The sequence below is a fragment of the Myxocyprinus asiaticus genome, chromosome 40 (genome assembly GCF_019703515.2).
Source record: "Myxocyprinus asiaticus isolate MX2 ecotype Aquarium Trade chromosome 40, UBuf_Myxa_2, whole genome shotgun sequence".
NCBI lineage: Eukaryota > Metazoa > Chordata > Actinopteri > Cypriniformes > Catostomidae > Myxocyprinus > Myxocyprinus asiaticus.
This window is the reverse complement of record NC_059383.1, coordinates 15083577-15097479: the sequence shown is the minus strand read 5'-3', so window position 1 is coordinate 15097479 and position 13903 is coordinate 15083577. Positions and strand designations below refer to the sequence as shown.

Genomic DNA, 13903 nt, shown 5'->3' with positions numbered 1-13903 from the left:
TAGTCCATTATCATTCCATTAGACTTCAGTGGAGTTTCCTTGGAATGAAAGCCTTTCTGTCTTCAGCTTAAGCAAACAGACATGCAGACATGCAGTGGGATAGATGGAATTGGAGAGGATAAGATGGGATATAATAGGGTTTGTTGGAGCTCAGAATGAAGTAGATTCAAGGGAATAGTGATGGTAATAGAAGTTCTGGGTAATAGTGATGGTTTGTCTTAGCTTTACAAAAACTTCAGTGCTTGTGAAAGTGGCTTTCTGTCTTGCCTGTCTGTCTCAATCGTCTGAGGTGGGCATAGCAGTGTCAGTATTGATTACACTTGGTTAGAAATCTCTATCTCATTCTCAGTCTCTGTAATATTTGTATATGCCCACATAGGTATGTTTTTCTAATCCACAAGATTATGTTGTGACAGCAGCTGAAACCGTTTTCTCAATTCAGTAAAAGTTCAATACAAAAAGTTCACCCAAAAATGTAAATTATCTCATAATTTACTCACCCTCATGCCATAGATGTGTAAGACTTTCTTTCTTCTGTTGAACACAAACAAAGATTTTAGAAGAATATCTCAGCTCTGTAGGTCCATTCTGTACAACTCAACAGGGTCCAAAACTTTGAATCTCCAAAAAGCACAGAAACACAGCATAAATGTCATCCATAAGACTCCAGTGGTTAAATCCATGTCTACAGAAGCGATATGATAGGTGTGGGTAAGAAACAGATCAATATTCAAGTCCTTTTTTTTACTGTAAAATATTTGGTGACTCACATTCTTCTTGTATATCTCCACCTATTGGGCAGGGAGGAGAATTTATAATAAAAAAGGACTTTAATATTGATCTGTTTCTCACCCACATCTATCATATCACTTCTGAAGACATGGATTTAATCACTGGAGTCATATAGATTAATTTTATACTGCCTTTATGTGCTTTTTTGAGCTTCAAAGTTTTGGACCCTGAAGACTTGCATTGTATGTACCTACAGAGCTGAAATATTCTTCTAAAAATCTTTGTTTGCGTTGAACAGAAGAAAGAAAGTCATACACATCTGGGATGGCATGAGGATGAGTAAATGATTAGAGAATTTTCATTTTTGAGTAAACTATTCCTTTACGTTTTATCAGCAGCATCTGTAACATGCTGATGATTACCATTGAAAATAGTTTTAACTTGTCCCTCAGTATGTAAAAACTGCATCTACAGTAAAATGCACTGACAATGGAAGTCTATGGGGCAAAACATTGCACCTAGATAAATGTTAAAATAGAGCCTTCTAGGTATAGCCAAAGAATTTAAACGTACTAACACGAGACTAGTGTGATCAAATCAATACAATTACAAACTCTGTAAAATTAAATCCAATCTTTCAATTGTTGTGATGACCATTTAAATACATACAATATACAATACATGAATAACCAGTAGTTCTTTGGCCTAGAACAGTAGTCCAGCTGCAAAGAAAGACGATTAAGAAACCTTTACAGTTCAAATAATAGACATTTTTGTAGGGCCAAATTAATAAGAGCACTTTAACAAAAGTATTAGCTTTAAATTTCTGCTTTTGAACCCTCCGCAATGCCTTGCCCCATAGACTTTGCTTGGTTTTTACAAACTGAGCGTTGAGCCACATTATTTTCTGTGATAATCAACATCATGTCACAGATGCTTGTATGAGCTTAGCTTGCATTGAACATTCCTTTAATAAGTTGTTTAAACGGGGGCCTGGGTAGCTCAGTGAGTATGACGCTGACTACCACCCCTGGAGTCGCGAGTTCGAATCCAGGGTGTGCTGAGTGACTCCAGCCAGGTCTCCTAAGCAGCCAGATTGGCCCGGTTGCTAAGGAGGGTAGAGTCACATGGGGTAACCTTTTTGTGGTCACGATTAGCGGTTCTCGCTCTCAATGGGGTGCGTAGTAAGTTGTGCATAGATCGCGGAGAGTAGCATGAGCATCCACATGCGGAGTCTCCGCGGTGTCGTGCACAACGAGCCACGTGATAAGATGTACGAATTGGTGGTCTCAGAAGTGGAGGCAACTGAGACTTGTCCTCCGCCACCCGTATTGAGGTGAGTAACCGCGCCACTACAACACCTACTAAGTAGTGGGAATTGGGCATTCCAAATTGTGAGAAAAAGGGGATAAAAATGTAAAATAATAATAATAATAATAATAAGTTGTTTAAACTGTAAACAGTATTGGTTTTCATGCCTTATTCTTATACACCAATCCTGTCTTTGTCTCATTTGAACAGACTTCCAATGATGTATTGGGATGGACCAACAACAAGAAGTCCCCTGACATGGTGGATGCTCCAGAGGCACATGAGTCAAAGAAGTAAGGCAGTTCAGTCTGCACAATGAACGAGTGACTCTGTTCCTCCTCCATTTTATCATTTGTCTTTTTAAATGAAAAATGACAATTCTGTCATCATATCCCCCCTTTTGAACTCGTCTTTATAAAAGTACCAAGGTCTATTTCGATTTTCAAGAGTGCGTTTTATTTCTGGACAGTTATTTTAAGCTACCACACTGTCAAATCTGAACCTTCATTCATTCCAATATCCATCTAGGCTTATCTGAATTCATGGCAGTCTTGTATGAGTCTCTTAGAGAGTGACAGTTGTTAGATGAGGTACAGATTACCTCTGGAAAAAATACAACTTAGTTCCATCTCTTTTCTCATGCATGCTTTTTCCTCCTTTCTCTATTTCTCATTTCCTGCGAGTAATCTCTTTATAGACATTGCTTGGGTGGTAGGCAGCCCATCAAAAAAAAAAGAAAATGCAAAATTATGGCTGAACCATGTTTAAATAACCGAATAGATGGTGGAAATACAAGCCATAATGGCTAAATGACCTCATAACAGCTAAATGACCATTTAAATTAAATTATATTTAAGAAATCACCATTGGGTGGAAATGGGTATTTAAAATTTTCCCCCATTCTGAAGCTGGACTTCTAACCTGCCTAATCTAACTTGCCATTCCTTGCTTTGCTGCACTAACTGCTGCTTCTCTCCTGTCTGTCTGCTGTCGCTTCTCTCTTGTCTCTTGGGTTCTCTGTTACTCGGATGGCAGTAAAGCACAAGATTGGGGTTATTTGAATGAAGATGGGGAGCTTGGCCTGGCCTACCAGGGTCTAAAGCAAGTTGCCAGGTTGTGCTTCAATTTCTCTCCCGTTTTAACTGGCTTCCATTACTCCCACCACTTTCTTTATAGAAGAAATAATAGACCAGGGGTTGGCAACCTTAGGCCACCATTGGCACGCAAAGGGGCAATCATTGGCACCCAAGCGATAAGAACGAGAGAGAGAGAGAGAGAGCGAGCTATTGGCTCCCAGGGAACCAGGTTCGAATCCAACCTTGGCCATATCCCGTTGTCACTTCCCCTCTCTCGCCCTTACTTCAATGTCTACACTCTACTGCCCTATAAATAAAGGCAAAATATCCAAAATTATAATACAAGAAAATTTAAAAACCAAAAAGATTGCTGGCTCCTGCAATAGATATTGAAATGGAATCATATATTGCTTTTTGTTCGTTTTAAACATAGAAATGATGTTTTGGGGGCTTCATTTCAGATATCGTCATTAATATATGGAATTTAGAAAGAATGTGCATGGTACAAACTGCTGTAATATTTTATAACTGTGAGTATGGTGTACATACAAATGAAAACATGTTTTTTTTTACTACTGCTTCAGGCTGCTGGAGGCACAGCTACAGACACAGTCTCGACAACACCGGGATGAACTAGAAGCTCTCCACACACAGATTGAACTGCTGAAAGATAATCTAGAGAAGAAGCAGGAGATGCTGAACCACTTCTCCACACTCTCTCCCGATGCTCTGGTGGAGTTCAGTGTACAGCAGGAGATCACACGACTCACCAATGAAAACCTGGTGAGAGAATTCAGCTCACAATTGCTTTAGCCCTCAAACAGTTTCGGCAGTTTTACATGGTACGCTGTAACCACGAGTTCCCTATTAATATTCAATGGGAGAGAGACGGCAGAACGGAGGCGGCACTGAGAGCGGCAACGCTTTTCAAGCTCATTCACAAGAATTCTGACAGTACGTCAAGTCTGTTTCTCATGCAGCAATAGGTAGTCGGATTAATTTTAGTGAATTGGTTCATTTGGACAATTTCAATTATGTCAATTTTTTATGGAATTTCTTAGTTAGATATCGCTGTTCATCACTGTTTTCAGCTCCATTACATAAATCAGTGTATAAATGTTTGTATTTAGTGTAAATTTAAAGGTTCAAGTTTAATGCTGTCTTCCTGATTGAGATACTGTTCTGTAATAATAAGAATTTTATTCTTATAAGAATTTTATCATATGATCATTAAATATTAAAAATAAATAAATTGTCCCTTTAAAGTAGAGGTTCGGCCTATAGTGGATTTTGCTGATACCGATAACTAAGGTGGTGAGAGAAAAAAAAAAGGCAAATAAGCAATAAATTGTCCAAAAGTTTTTAAAATCGATACAAATCTTGGTCTTTCTTTACTGCGACAGGCACAGTGAAATAAATAAAATCGCAGTTTCAGCTTATTGTGCAGCTAAAATCTCAATAATAACCAGAAAAAGTTCAGATTTGGTGCATAATTATTCATTATAAAAAAGCCCGAAATTCACCAGGGACTCTTATTTTGAAACAGTGACTTGTCTCCTTTACAATGCCTTATATTTAAAGCTGAAGTATGTAATTTCTGTGACATTAGCGCTACCAAATGGAATTGCAAAAATAAACTTTTTCAAAACAGCGTTCCGTATACGCCCCTCATCTAGATATCCCCGCCCCCAATGCACGCCATTGGTTGAGTAACATTGTTGGGGCTGGTCTAAGCGGGTCTCTTTAAAAACACAGGAATTTTATAGTGCCACACAGACACAGCAATTACAGTTTGTATATACATATTTTACAAGATTAGTTTTTTATTATTATTATTATTCACTAGATATGAAGACATATAATCGTATTTTTCTTTGCATGTTCTCTCTTCAATTTAGAACACTTGATTATCTAATAAAAAAAATACAAATACTTATTGAAGTGAGGGAAACAAATATGGATGAACATTGTCAGTGATGAAAGATTTATCAGCACATCCCCACCAGGTGTCAGTGATTGTTTTTATTTCACCTCTAGGGGCCGCCGTTATACTGTAAGTCGCTCTAAATAGAATCCTCAAGGGCTGGCCACAGAGAAACATGGAGGAAATTTAAAGAGATGTTTCTCCCAAAAATGAAAATTCTCTCATCATTTACTCACCTTCATACCATCTCAGATGTGTATGACTTTCTTTCTTCTGCAAAACACTTATTACGATTTTTAGAAGAATATTTCAGCTCTGTTGGTCCACACAATGCAAATGAATGGTGACCAGAACTTTGAAGGTCCAAAAGCCAGTATAAAAGTAATCCATAAAACTCCAGTGGATAAATGAATATCTTCTGAAGCAATATGATAGTTGTGGGTGAGAAACAGATCAACATTTAAGTCCTTTTTTAACTGTAAATCTACACTCTCACTTTCATTTCCACATTCTGTTATGAAAGTGACTTTCACATTCAGCCAGCTACTGGTTGGGGCTGGTCAAAGGTGGAGACTGATTGTAAAAATTAAATATTTATCTGTTTCTTACCATCATATTTCTTCAGAAGACATTAATTTATCCACTGGAATCATATGGATTACTTTTATGCCTTGTTTATATCATTTTTGGACCTTCTGAGTTCTGGTCACCATTAACTTGCATTGTGAGGACCAGCAGAGTTTAGATATTCTTCTAAAAATTCTTTGTGTTCAGCAGAAGAAAGAAAATCATACATATCTGGGATGTCATGGTTTAAATACACTATCAGTATACTAAAAGCAATTACTGGCATCAATTGATTGGTAAAACGAATATATCAACCTACCTCTACCTTAAATAGCTCAATGTAGTTAGCTTCTTTCTATCTTCTAGTGTACCCAGCTAACTTGACTAGTTAAATTATGATTAGCTTTTTAACAGTTTCAAAGTAGCTTCACCAAAACTGCAATTAACTATTGCTTCGAAACAAGGAGAAACGTAGCATTTGTATCTGACATGATACTAATGTTCCCACTCAATATGATGTGAATGTCATTGTGTTCTCCAGGATCTCAAGGAACTTGTGGAGAAGTTGGAGAAGAATGAGAAGAAGTTGAAGAAGCAGTTGAGGATCTACATGAAGAAAGTGCAAGAGCTGGAAGGTTAGACATTTGCCTTTCATCTCTGTGTGGCAGGTTTGTTTAGTACTGCTGTGTGTTGATGTACTTTCATTCTTTACCAGTGTCTCAGGCAAGTAAGAGCCGGCCAGAACTTAACCGACAGGTCACCGTACAGAGGAAGGAGAAGGACTTTGAAGGCATGCTGGAGTACTACAAAGAAGATGAGGCCTTGCTAGTCAAGAATTTAGTTACAGGTATGTGTATTTGTATGCAGGCGGTGTGAGTCTATATACAGTACATTGGGACTTACCCACTAAACCTTTAGGGATTATTTTTGCACATTAATTTATCTAGAAGTGCTGTAGTTGTGCTGCATGTGTAATTTCTATGTGTGTCTTGTTTTTAGACATGAAGCCCAATGTTGTGTCAGCTACTGTTCCCTGCCTCCCCGCCTACATCCTCTTTATGTGCATCCGCCATGCTGACTACATCAACGACGACCAGAAAGTTCACTCACTCCTCACCTCAACCATCAATGCCATCAAAAAGGTCCTGAAGGTACGAATGTCTTGTACATTGTCACACGACTTGGCCAGCACAGCCAAAACACTCCCGGTATTCAAAGGTATGTAATCCACAAACAGGCACATATTGATAGGTTGTCCATCATCTGTTTTATCACTTTTTCAGAAAAATAACGATGACTTTGAGATGACCTCCTTCTGGCTGGCAAACACCAGTCGACTACTTCACTGTCTGAAGCAGTACAGCGGGGATGAGGTGAAACATCACAATGTTTTTCACAGATTCTGAAAACATAACACTGCTCTTTGACACTGAAGAATAACATTAAAATCACATATCCTTCATGTCTTGTGGCTATACTTTTGAAAAAGTGAGTATTTTGACGTTAAAAAAATTGGCCATATTGGCCATCCATTGTAAGTGCCTCACTGTAACCCAGATTTATTTTATTTTTTTCAAGAAAAGGAGGGGCAAGTCAAAATACATTTTTGTGGTAATCAATATTATGCCACAAATGCTGTTGATAGAGATTAACTTGTAGTGAACCCAGAATATTTCTTTAACATATTTTACCATATTTAAACTCATTCCATAGAATTCTGTAGTTTTCCCATTAAATCAATTCAGATAATGCTAAAAACTATTTTTGATTATAAATCTCAGATGGCCTCTGTCTAGATCTGACTGATTTCACTCTTGCTTCTCGTCATAGGCGTTTATGACCCAGAACTCTGCCAAGCAAAATGAACACTGCCTGAAAAACTTTGACCTGGCGGAGTATCGGCAAGTTCTGAGTGACCTTTCCATCCAGATCTATCAACAGCTTGTCAGAGTGGCAGAGGCTATCATGCAACCCATGATTGGTGAGCACAACAAGACACTTCATGTTTAAGAATCTTCCATCTTAACCTGTGTGAAGATTCTTAAAAATGTCTCCTTTGGTGTTCCACAGAAGGACGAAAAAATGCTTATCTGGCAATATGATATATTTCATCATGAATGTTTTTCTTGTTTTATTTTGCTAGTGTCTTCGATGCTTGAGAGTGAGAGCATCCCCAGTCTGGCCGGTGTGAAGCCTATGGGCTACAGGAACCGCACGTCTAGCTTTGATTGTGAGGATGGGGGTCCGGCGGGCTACACACTGGAGGCCCTGATCAGGCAGCTGGGACAGTTCTACACCACCATGGCGGATCATGGCCTGGACCCTGAGATCGGTGAGCAGGTGGTTCGGCAGCTCTTCTACTCCATCAATGCAGTGACCCTCAACAACCTGCTACTGCGCAAAGATGTTTGCTCCTGGAGTACTGGCATGCAGCTCAGGTACTGAGAACACATCTCAACACTAAACCCAAACTGTGTACTTTACACTTAAAGGCATAGTTCACCGAAAAATGAACATTCAATCATCCTTCAATCACTGTCACTTTGTTCCAAAACCCTCTGTTGTTATCTCAGGTACAACATCAGTCAGCTGGAGGAATGGCTGAGGGGAAAGAATCTGCACCAGAGTGGCGCTATAGCCACCATGGAGCCTCTGATCCAGGCTGCCCAGCTATTACAGGTGAAAAAGAAGACTTCCCAAGATGCCGAGGCCATTTGCTCGCTCTGTACCGCCCTCAGTTTGCAGCAGGTAACACCTTAGACTGACTGTTTGCATTCAACTCTTTCATAGGTTTGTTCATTTACTGATTTTTCATCTGCTTTGTTGATCATCCCCTTATTTTGTCTTAGATTGTGAAAATTCTGAACCTGTACACACCACTAAACGAGTTTGAGGAGAGAGTCACTGTGTCCTTCATCAGAGACATACAGGTAAACTTCTTCAAACATATACTGTACTATGGACAGCTTGTGCAGGGGCAGTTCAGACCAAATGTGTGCTTGCAAGATGCAGCGCAATGAATAAAACACCAGGACAGCTAGTCTCTTTAAGTCTCTTGTCATTGTTCTGATGCTTACTGTACATATTACCATAGCAACCAATGTAGATACACCAGGTGACTGACCTGTCTGAACAAACAGATTTCATCACATGTAAAATTTCAGTGTGGGCAGTCAGTTCTAAAGATCAGATCGTATTTTTGTGCCGTGTATACAACTTTTTAGATGGCTTCTCTACACTACTTGTGTAATAAATACAATCATTCCCATCCACAGAATCGCCTCCAAGATCGGATAGAAATCAACCAACTGCTGGTGGACACCAAGCACACCTTCCCTGTTCTCTTCCCTTACACCCCCTCAGCGCTCAGTCTGGAGACTTTACACATCCCTGCCTCCCTCAACCTGGACTTCCTTACACGGGTCTGAAATCTCAATCTCTCAGTTTCAATGTAAACTCTACTGAGTCAGACCTGCAGCCTGCAGAGAGAAGCTCAGGCCCACCGCAGATCTGCTAACCCACGTACTAACATCACCATACGTGTGGCTGGGATTTACAGTATTAGCATTTAACAAGATGTACAGTCTCCCTCAACAACTTACTATGGTGTCGAGATGCTGTAGTCTGCATTTTGACTTTCCTTGTATGACACTCAACTCTGGTTTTCTCTGGGGTCAATTTAATAAAAGCAAGGCTACAGGCCATTCTTTGGGGGGGCGGGGGGTGGAGTTGAAACACTATATTTGGACCGGGATATGTCTTTCACTAATTCTTATGATTAAATAACTTTAATCTAAATGATTATATGAGGGGTTTGGGCTACTGATAAAGATTTATTTATCTGTATTAGTATGCACTGATTTGTGTATTTTATTCCCTTTGCTTGTGTCGGTGCACTCTCTCATATCAGCAGCACCATCGACCTGTTCACAGTGATTTTTCTTTCCTAGATGAACTTTTAAAGTCATTACCAGTTGCCAAGATTCATTCTCACAAGCTCTAGCAAAAATAAGCAGGAGAAATCTCTGCATTGCAGTGGATCGGTCTCTCCAAAATGGACTCGGACTCTTTTAACGCTTTTTTTTTTTTTTCCTCTGAGGAGGAATACTGTCCTGTTCTTTTGGAGGTACAAATGCAGAGACATGGAGACCTGAATTAGTTAAAGCCTCCAAAGCAGGCCCGGTCTGCTCTTCAGATTGACAATGGCAAGTTGAAGTATGTGGAGCAGAGAGAGGACGTCTGTTTTATGAGAGGAGTTTGAACTGGGATATTTAATAATCTTAACGGAAATCAAATGATTGCTGTTTGTTGGGGGAATATTGACTGTGCTGGAGAGAAAGTCATGTGCAAGATGAAGAAATGTATGCTTGATATACACTCAGATGATTTATTCGGTGTACAGGAAAGATGTACTCAACTCCTATTTGACTGTTCAAAAGTGTAAATGTCACATCATACTTTGTACTTTTGCACAACTCTGTAAATGATTATGTGCAATCTAATAGCAATAACCACAAGCACTGTTTACTTTTTCTTTTCTTTTTTTCATAAGAAGAAAAAAGAATAAGGACCATTTTATAAAACTGAAAGATTAGTTTTGCCAATAGAATGGGCTGTTCTGCAAGAGCAGTTCATGTCAAAATCTGTACTTTGGTATTGTTTCGAAGCCATAATCCATCTTTACATTTAAATAGATTTTAGTGTTTCCAGTTGAATGAAACAATGGTCTCTGGTTTCCATTGTGCGAAGCCTGTCAAAATGAATACAAAGCTGTCAAATTCACATGTATCACACTATTGCTCTCTGGATATCACTTTCTGGATTTAAATAGTTATTTGAATGCCAATAAAGTAAAGACTCTAGATTTTCAAAGTTGATTAATATGTAAATGTGTAAACATGAGTGATTTTATGTTTACAGTTATTTTTGCAGTGGGCTTTTATGGTACAATCCCATTTGTTTTGTGTCTTGAAAATGTTGTCTTCATTTTTTACTGTCCTGTACTGATTATATTTGTAACTACTCAAATCTGTGTAGTGTATAATTACAGAAGCTGTTGTATCACAAGCCAACAAATATATTTTTCATAATTACTGCTAATTTCACTAAACACTCATACATTTGAGGTAGAAAACATGTTTGCTGTGATTTCATTTGTCTCCCCCCCCCCCACCACCCCCATGACAAACCAGTATTTGGTACTTAGTACAGTGTTGCCCTGTATCACAGATCACACCTCTGTATTACACTAAAATAGACATTTTAGGGTTCTAGAACGGATCTCACACTTACTAAAGCAAAACACACTTGAACTTTCACATTTGCCTAAATTTATTCAGCTTTCAGTTTATGCTTTTAAAATGTAACACATTGCTTTAAAGAGTTTAAAATTGATTAAATCAATCCACTAAAAGATATAGGTGCTGACATAACTAAGATCAATAGTTGCTGCCCAAGAGGAAGAGGTGCTTTGCACCTAAGCTGTCACTGTATTGCATTGCATTTCAGCATGGCAGGAACAGAAATACAGAACAAGAGAAATGCTTTAAATCTGCACCAAAACATATTAATAGTAAATGGGTGCACTGATTCAAAATGAATAAATTGGAAGCAAAAAGGAATTCACACATCTAAAGCAAAGAAAGTTGAGGCTTTCAGTCCAAGGGCGTAGCTAGGAAATTACTTTTTGGTGGGCCTCAATAAAAATGGATGGGCCAAGTTTTTGGCCAATTTTTTTTTTAATTTTTTTACCAAATTTTACCAGCATTCAAACAGTTCTTTCACACTTTCAGAAATTAGAATTGATGCATTTTTTTAAACTGTTTTAAAAATATATGTTTGAATTATCTCTAATATTCTGGGTGAGCCTGGGCCCACCCAAATTAGACCCAGGCCCACCCTTGGCTATGCCACTTTTTCAGTCTAAGATACCAGATCAAATATATTTCACTGAAAATTTACAGAATCCATCTTTTTTTGAGCCCTGAATTGGCCATTCAGAATCCAGGACCAGAACTGTTTGTAAACTAAATTGTATTGTGTCCAATAATGTATTTAATAGGCTAAATAAAAGGCCTACTATTTAACAAATTTGTAATTTGTCCCCCAGAAGTGCATATCTCTTGGTCATCTTGGGATTGACAGCTGTGCCTTCAAAGTGAAATGTTGTTCAAAAGTTTCAGTTTTTTTTTTTTTTGCTGTATTCTTTAGATTACTGTAAATGTCAGCACAGGTGTCAAGATAATGAATCGTATTCAAAGGCGGTCAACATTTGTCCCTGTTGACTGCTTTTGAATGCAATTCCGATCAAATCTCAGATCTTTTTAATTAGATTTTTTATATATTGGATGCATTCTTTATCTCTCAGTCTCTCTTGCTGCTTGTGACTTCCTCAACAGGGTCTTGTGAATGTGGCTGTGCACTTTTTCCCAGACACACAAGCTATGTGGTAACTGTCACAGGATGACAAGACACACACCACCTTCATCTTCTGGCTTGTCTGCTTGAACTCTGTTTGTGGTAATGTTTTCATAGGAAGTCATTACGCTTTTTGCAACGCAAACTAAATGCTCCTTCAAGCATGTCTAAGGAAACGACCTTAAAGGGACTGTTCACCCAAAAATTCTAATTCTGTCCTCATTTGCTCACCCTGATGTTGTTCCAAACCCATATGACTTATTCCGTGGAACACAAAGGAGATTTTAAGTAGTATGGGGGAAAAAAGATGCAATGACAGTGAATAGTGATTCATTGCTAACATTTTGTCTGACATCTCCTTTTGTGTTCCATGGAAGAACATCAATAATGACAGAATGTTCATTTTTGGGTGAACTCTACCTTTTCAAATACATTTTCAAATAAACATTATTTAAACAACCACTACTTTTTACTTTTTTGGGCAGTTACAGTATGTTAAGGTCAATGTATCAGGGGAAGTCCATCCACAAACCACGATGTGATACTCAGTTTTCATGACTCCAACTTTTAGGACCACTTGTTCCTGTGTGTTTCATGTAAACTTTCACTTTGCTTAAGAATCATAATGAATTCAGCTGTTACAAAAACTACAGACACAAGTCATCATGCAACAGTCTAATGCAGAATTTCCAAAAACAAAAATGAAAACATACAATGATTTAAAAAAAGAGCATGGTATGTTTATAACTTTCATGTTTTATATAGGACAATCTGCTAATTTTAAAGGGTTAGTTCACCCTCTGTCATCATTTACTCACCCACCATGAAATGAGAAATTTTGAAGGATATACTGGTCATGATTTTGACATCCGCCATGCTCAACCTGGCATGAGAAGAGAAGCAGTGATGACCAAGTCATTAACCAATCAGTCTCTTGAGTCTGGTAAATGAATCAGTTGATCCAGTTCACAAAACCAGTCTTAATGATTCATTCAAAAATCGAATTGATCTGGTTCTTGAGTTCTCTTACTCAATTATTCTCAAGCCAACAGCTCTCTGAAGGAGATGTTTTATCATGAATCTTCTTCTTTTGCCTGCTCCCATTAGGGGTTGCCACAGCGGACCATCCGTGATCCGTATATTTGACTTGGGACAGGTTTTATGCCGGATGCCCTTATGTTTTATCATGAATAACAGTTTAAATTTCAGTCAGTTCCTCATCCAAAGCAAACATGTGACTTCAGAAAACTTGGAATATAGTGCACAAGTCATATGTACCACTTTTATGATACTTTATAGTAATTTTGCGTCTTTTTTGAAGCTTGAAATCTCCAGTCCCCATTCATTGTAGTTGCATGGGAAAAACAACTAGCACATTCTTCAAAAATTTCTTATGTGTTCCATGGAAGAAAAAAAGTCACCCGTTTGGACTTTTCACAACATGACATGAGTAAATTATGACAGTTTTCATTTTTGGGTGAACTATCCCTTTAAGTTTGAAGTAAAAGTAAGTAAAGTGTGAGTGTGAGATTGAGCAGCCATAATGTTCTGCTCTCCCACAGAAACCCATTCGCCTCCTCGCTCCATACCACCTGCTCGCGTTACAAGAGGTTTATAAGAACTCATGGTTCCCGATCAACCTAAGTTGAGGGAGGAAGCTGTTGTGAGATGTTTTTGAGCGATTGGGGCCTACAGAGATGGAGTGTGGTTTCAGGGGGGAGGGGTGGTGGAGGTTCGGCTCTCACCCTGCAACTCAAAGCGCTTATCATAGAATCTCTCTGCGACTGCACGCCACGCTGGTGCCCTCCAGCCATGCTGGGACAATCAAACTTCTCGGGTAATTGTTTTTGTCACGAACTGAGGTTAAAGATGTCTC

The 13903-nt window shown here is 38.6% G+C and overlaps 2 protein-coding genes across 2 annotated transcripts in view; one reads left to right on the top strand and one right to left on the bottom strand.

Moving 5' to 3' along the window:
• LOC127430550 (unconventional myosin-Vb-like) overlaps positions 1–10734 on the top strand; it is a 99900-nt gene extending 89166 nt beyond the window's left edge. The window contains exons 29-39 of the mRNA XM_051680370.1: positions 2254–2336; positions 3704–3902; positions 6152–6245; positions 6326–6457; positions 6610–6761; positions 6894–6983; positions 7441–7591; positions 7754–8048; positions 8184–8358; positions 8460–8540; positions 8886–10734. Of these exons, the coding sequence (XP_051536330.1) occupies positions 2254–2336; positions 3704–3902; positions 6152–6245; positions 6326–6457; positions 6610–6761; positions 6894–6983; positions 7441–7591; positions 7754–8048; positions 8184–8358; positions 8460–8540; positions 8886–9038 (1605 nt within the window). The 3' untranslated portion in view covers positions 9039–10734. The remainder of the gene's footprint in view (positions 1–2253; positions 2337–3703; positions 3903–6151; positions 6246–6325; positions 6458–6609; positions 6762–6893; positions 6984–7440; positions 7592–7753; positions 8049–8183; positions 8359–8459; positions 8541–8885) is intronic.
• Positions 1–13903, bottom strand: part of LOC127430551 (G-protein coupled receptor-associated protein LMBRD2B-like) — a 104616-nt gene that overhangs the window by 54888 nt on the left and 35825 nt on the right. The window lies entirely within an intron of this gene.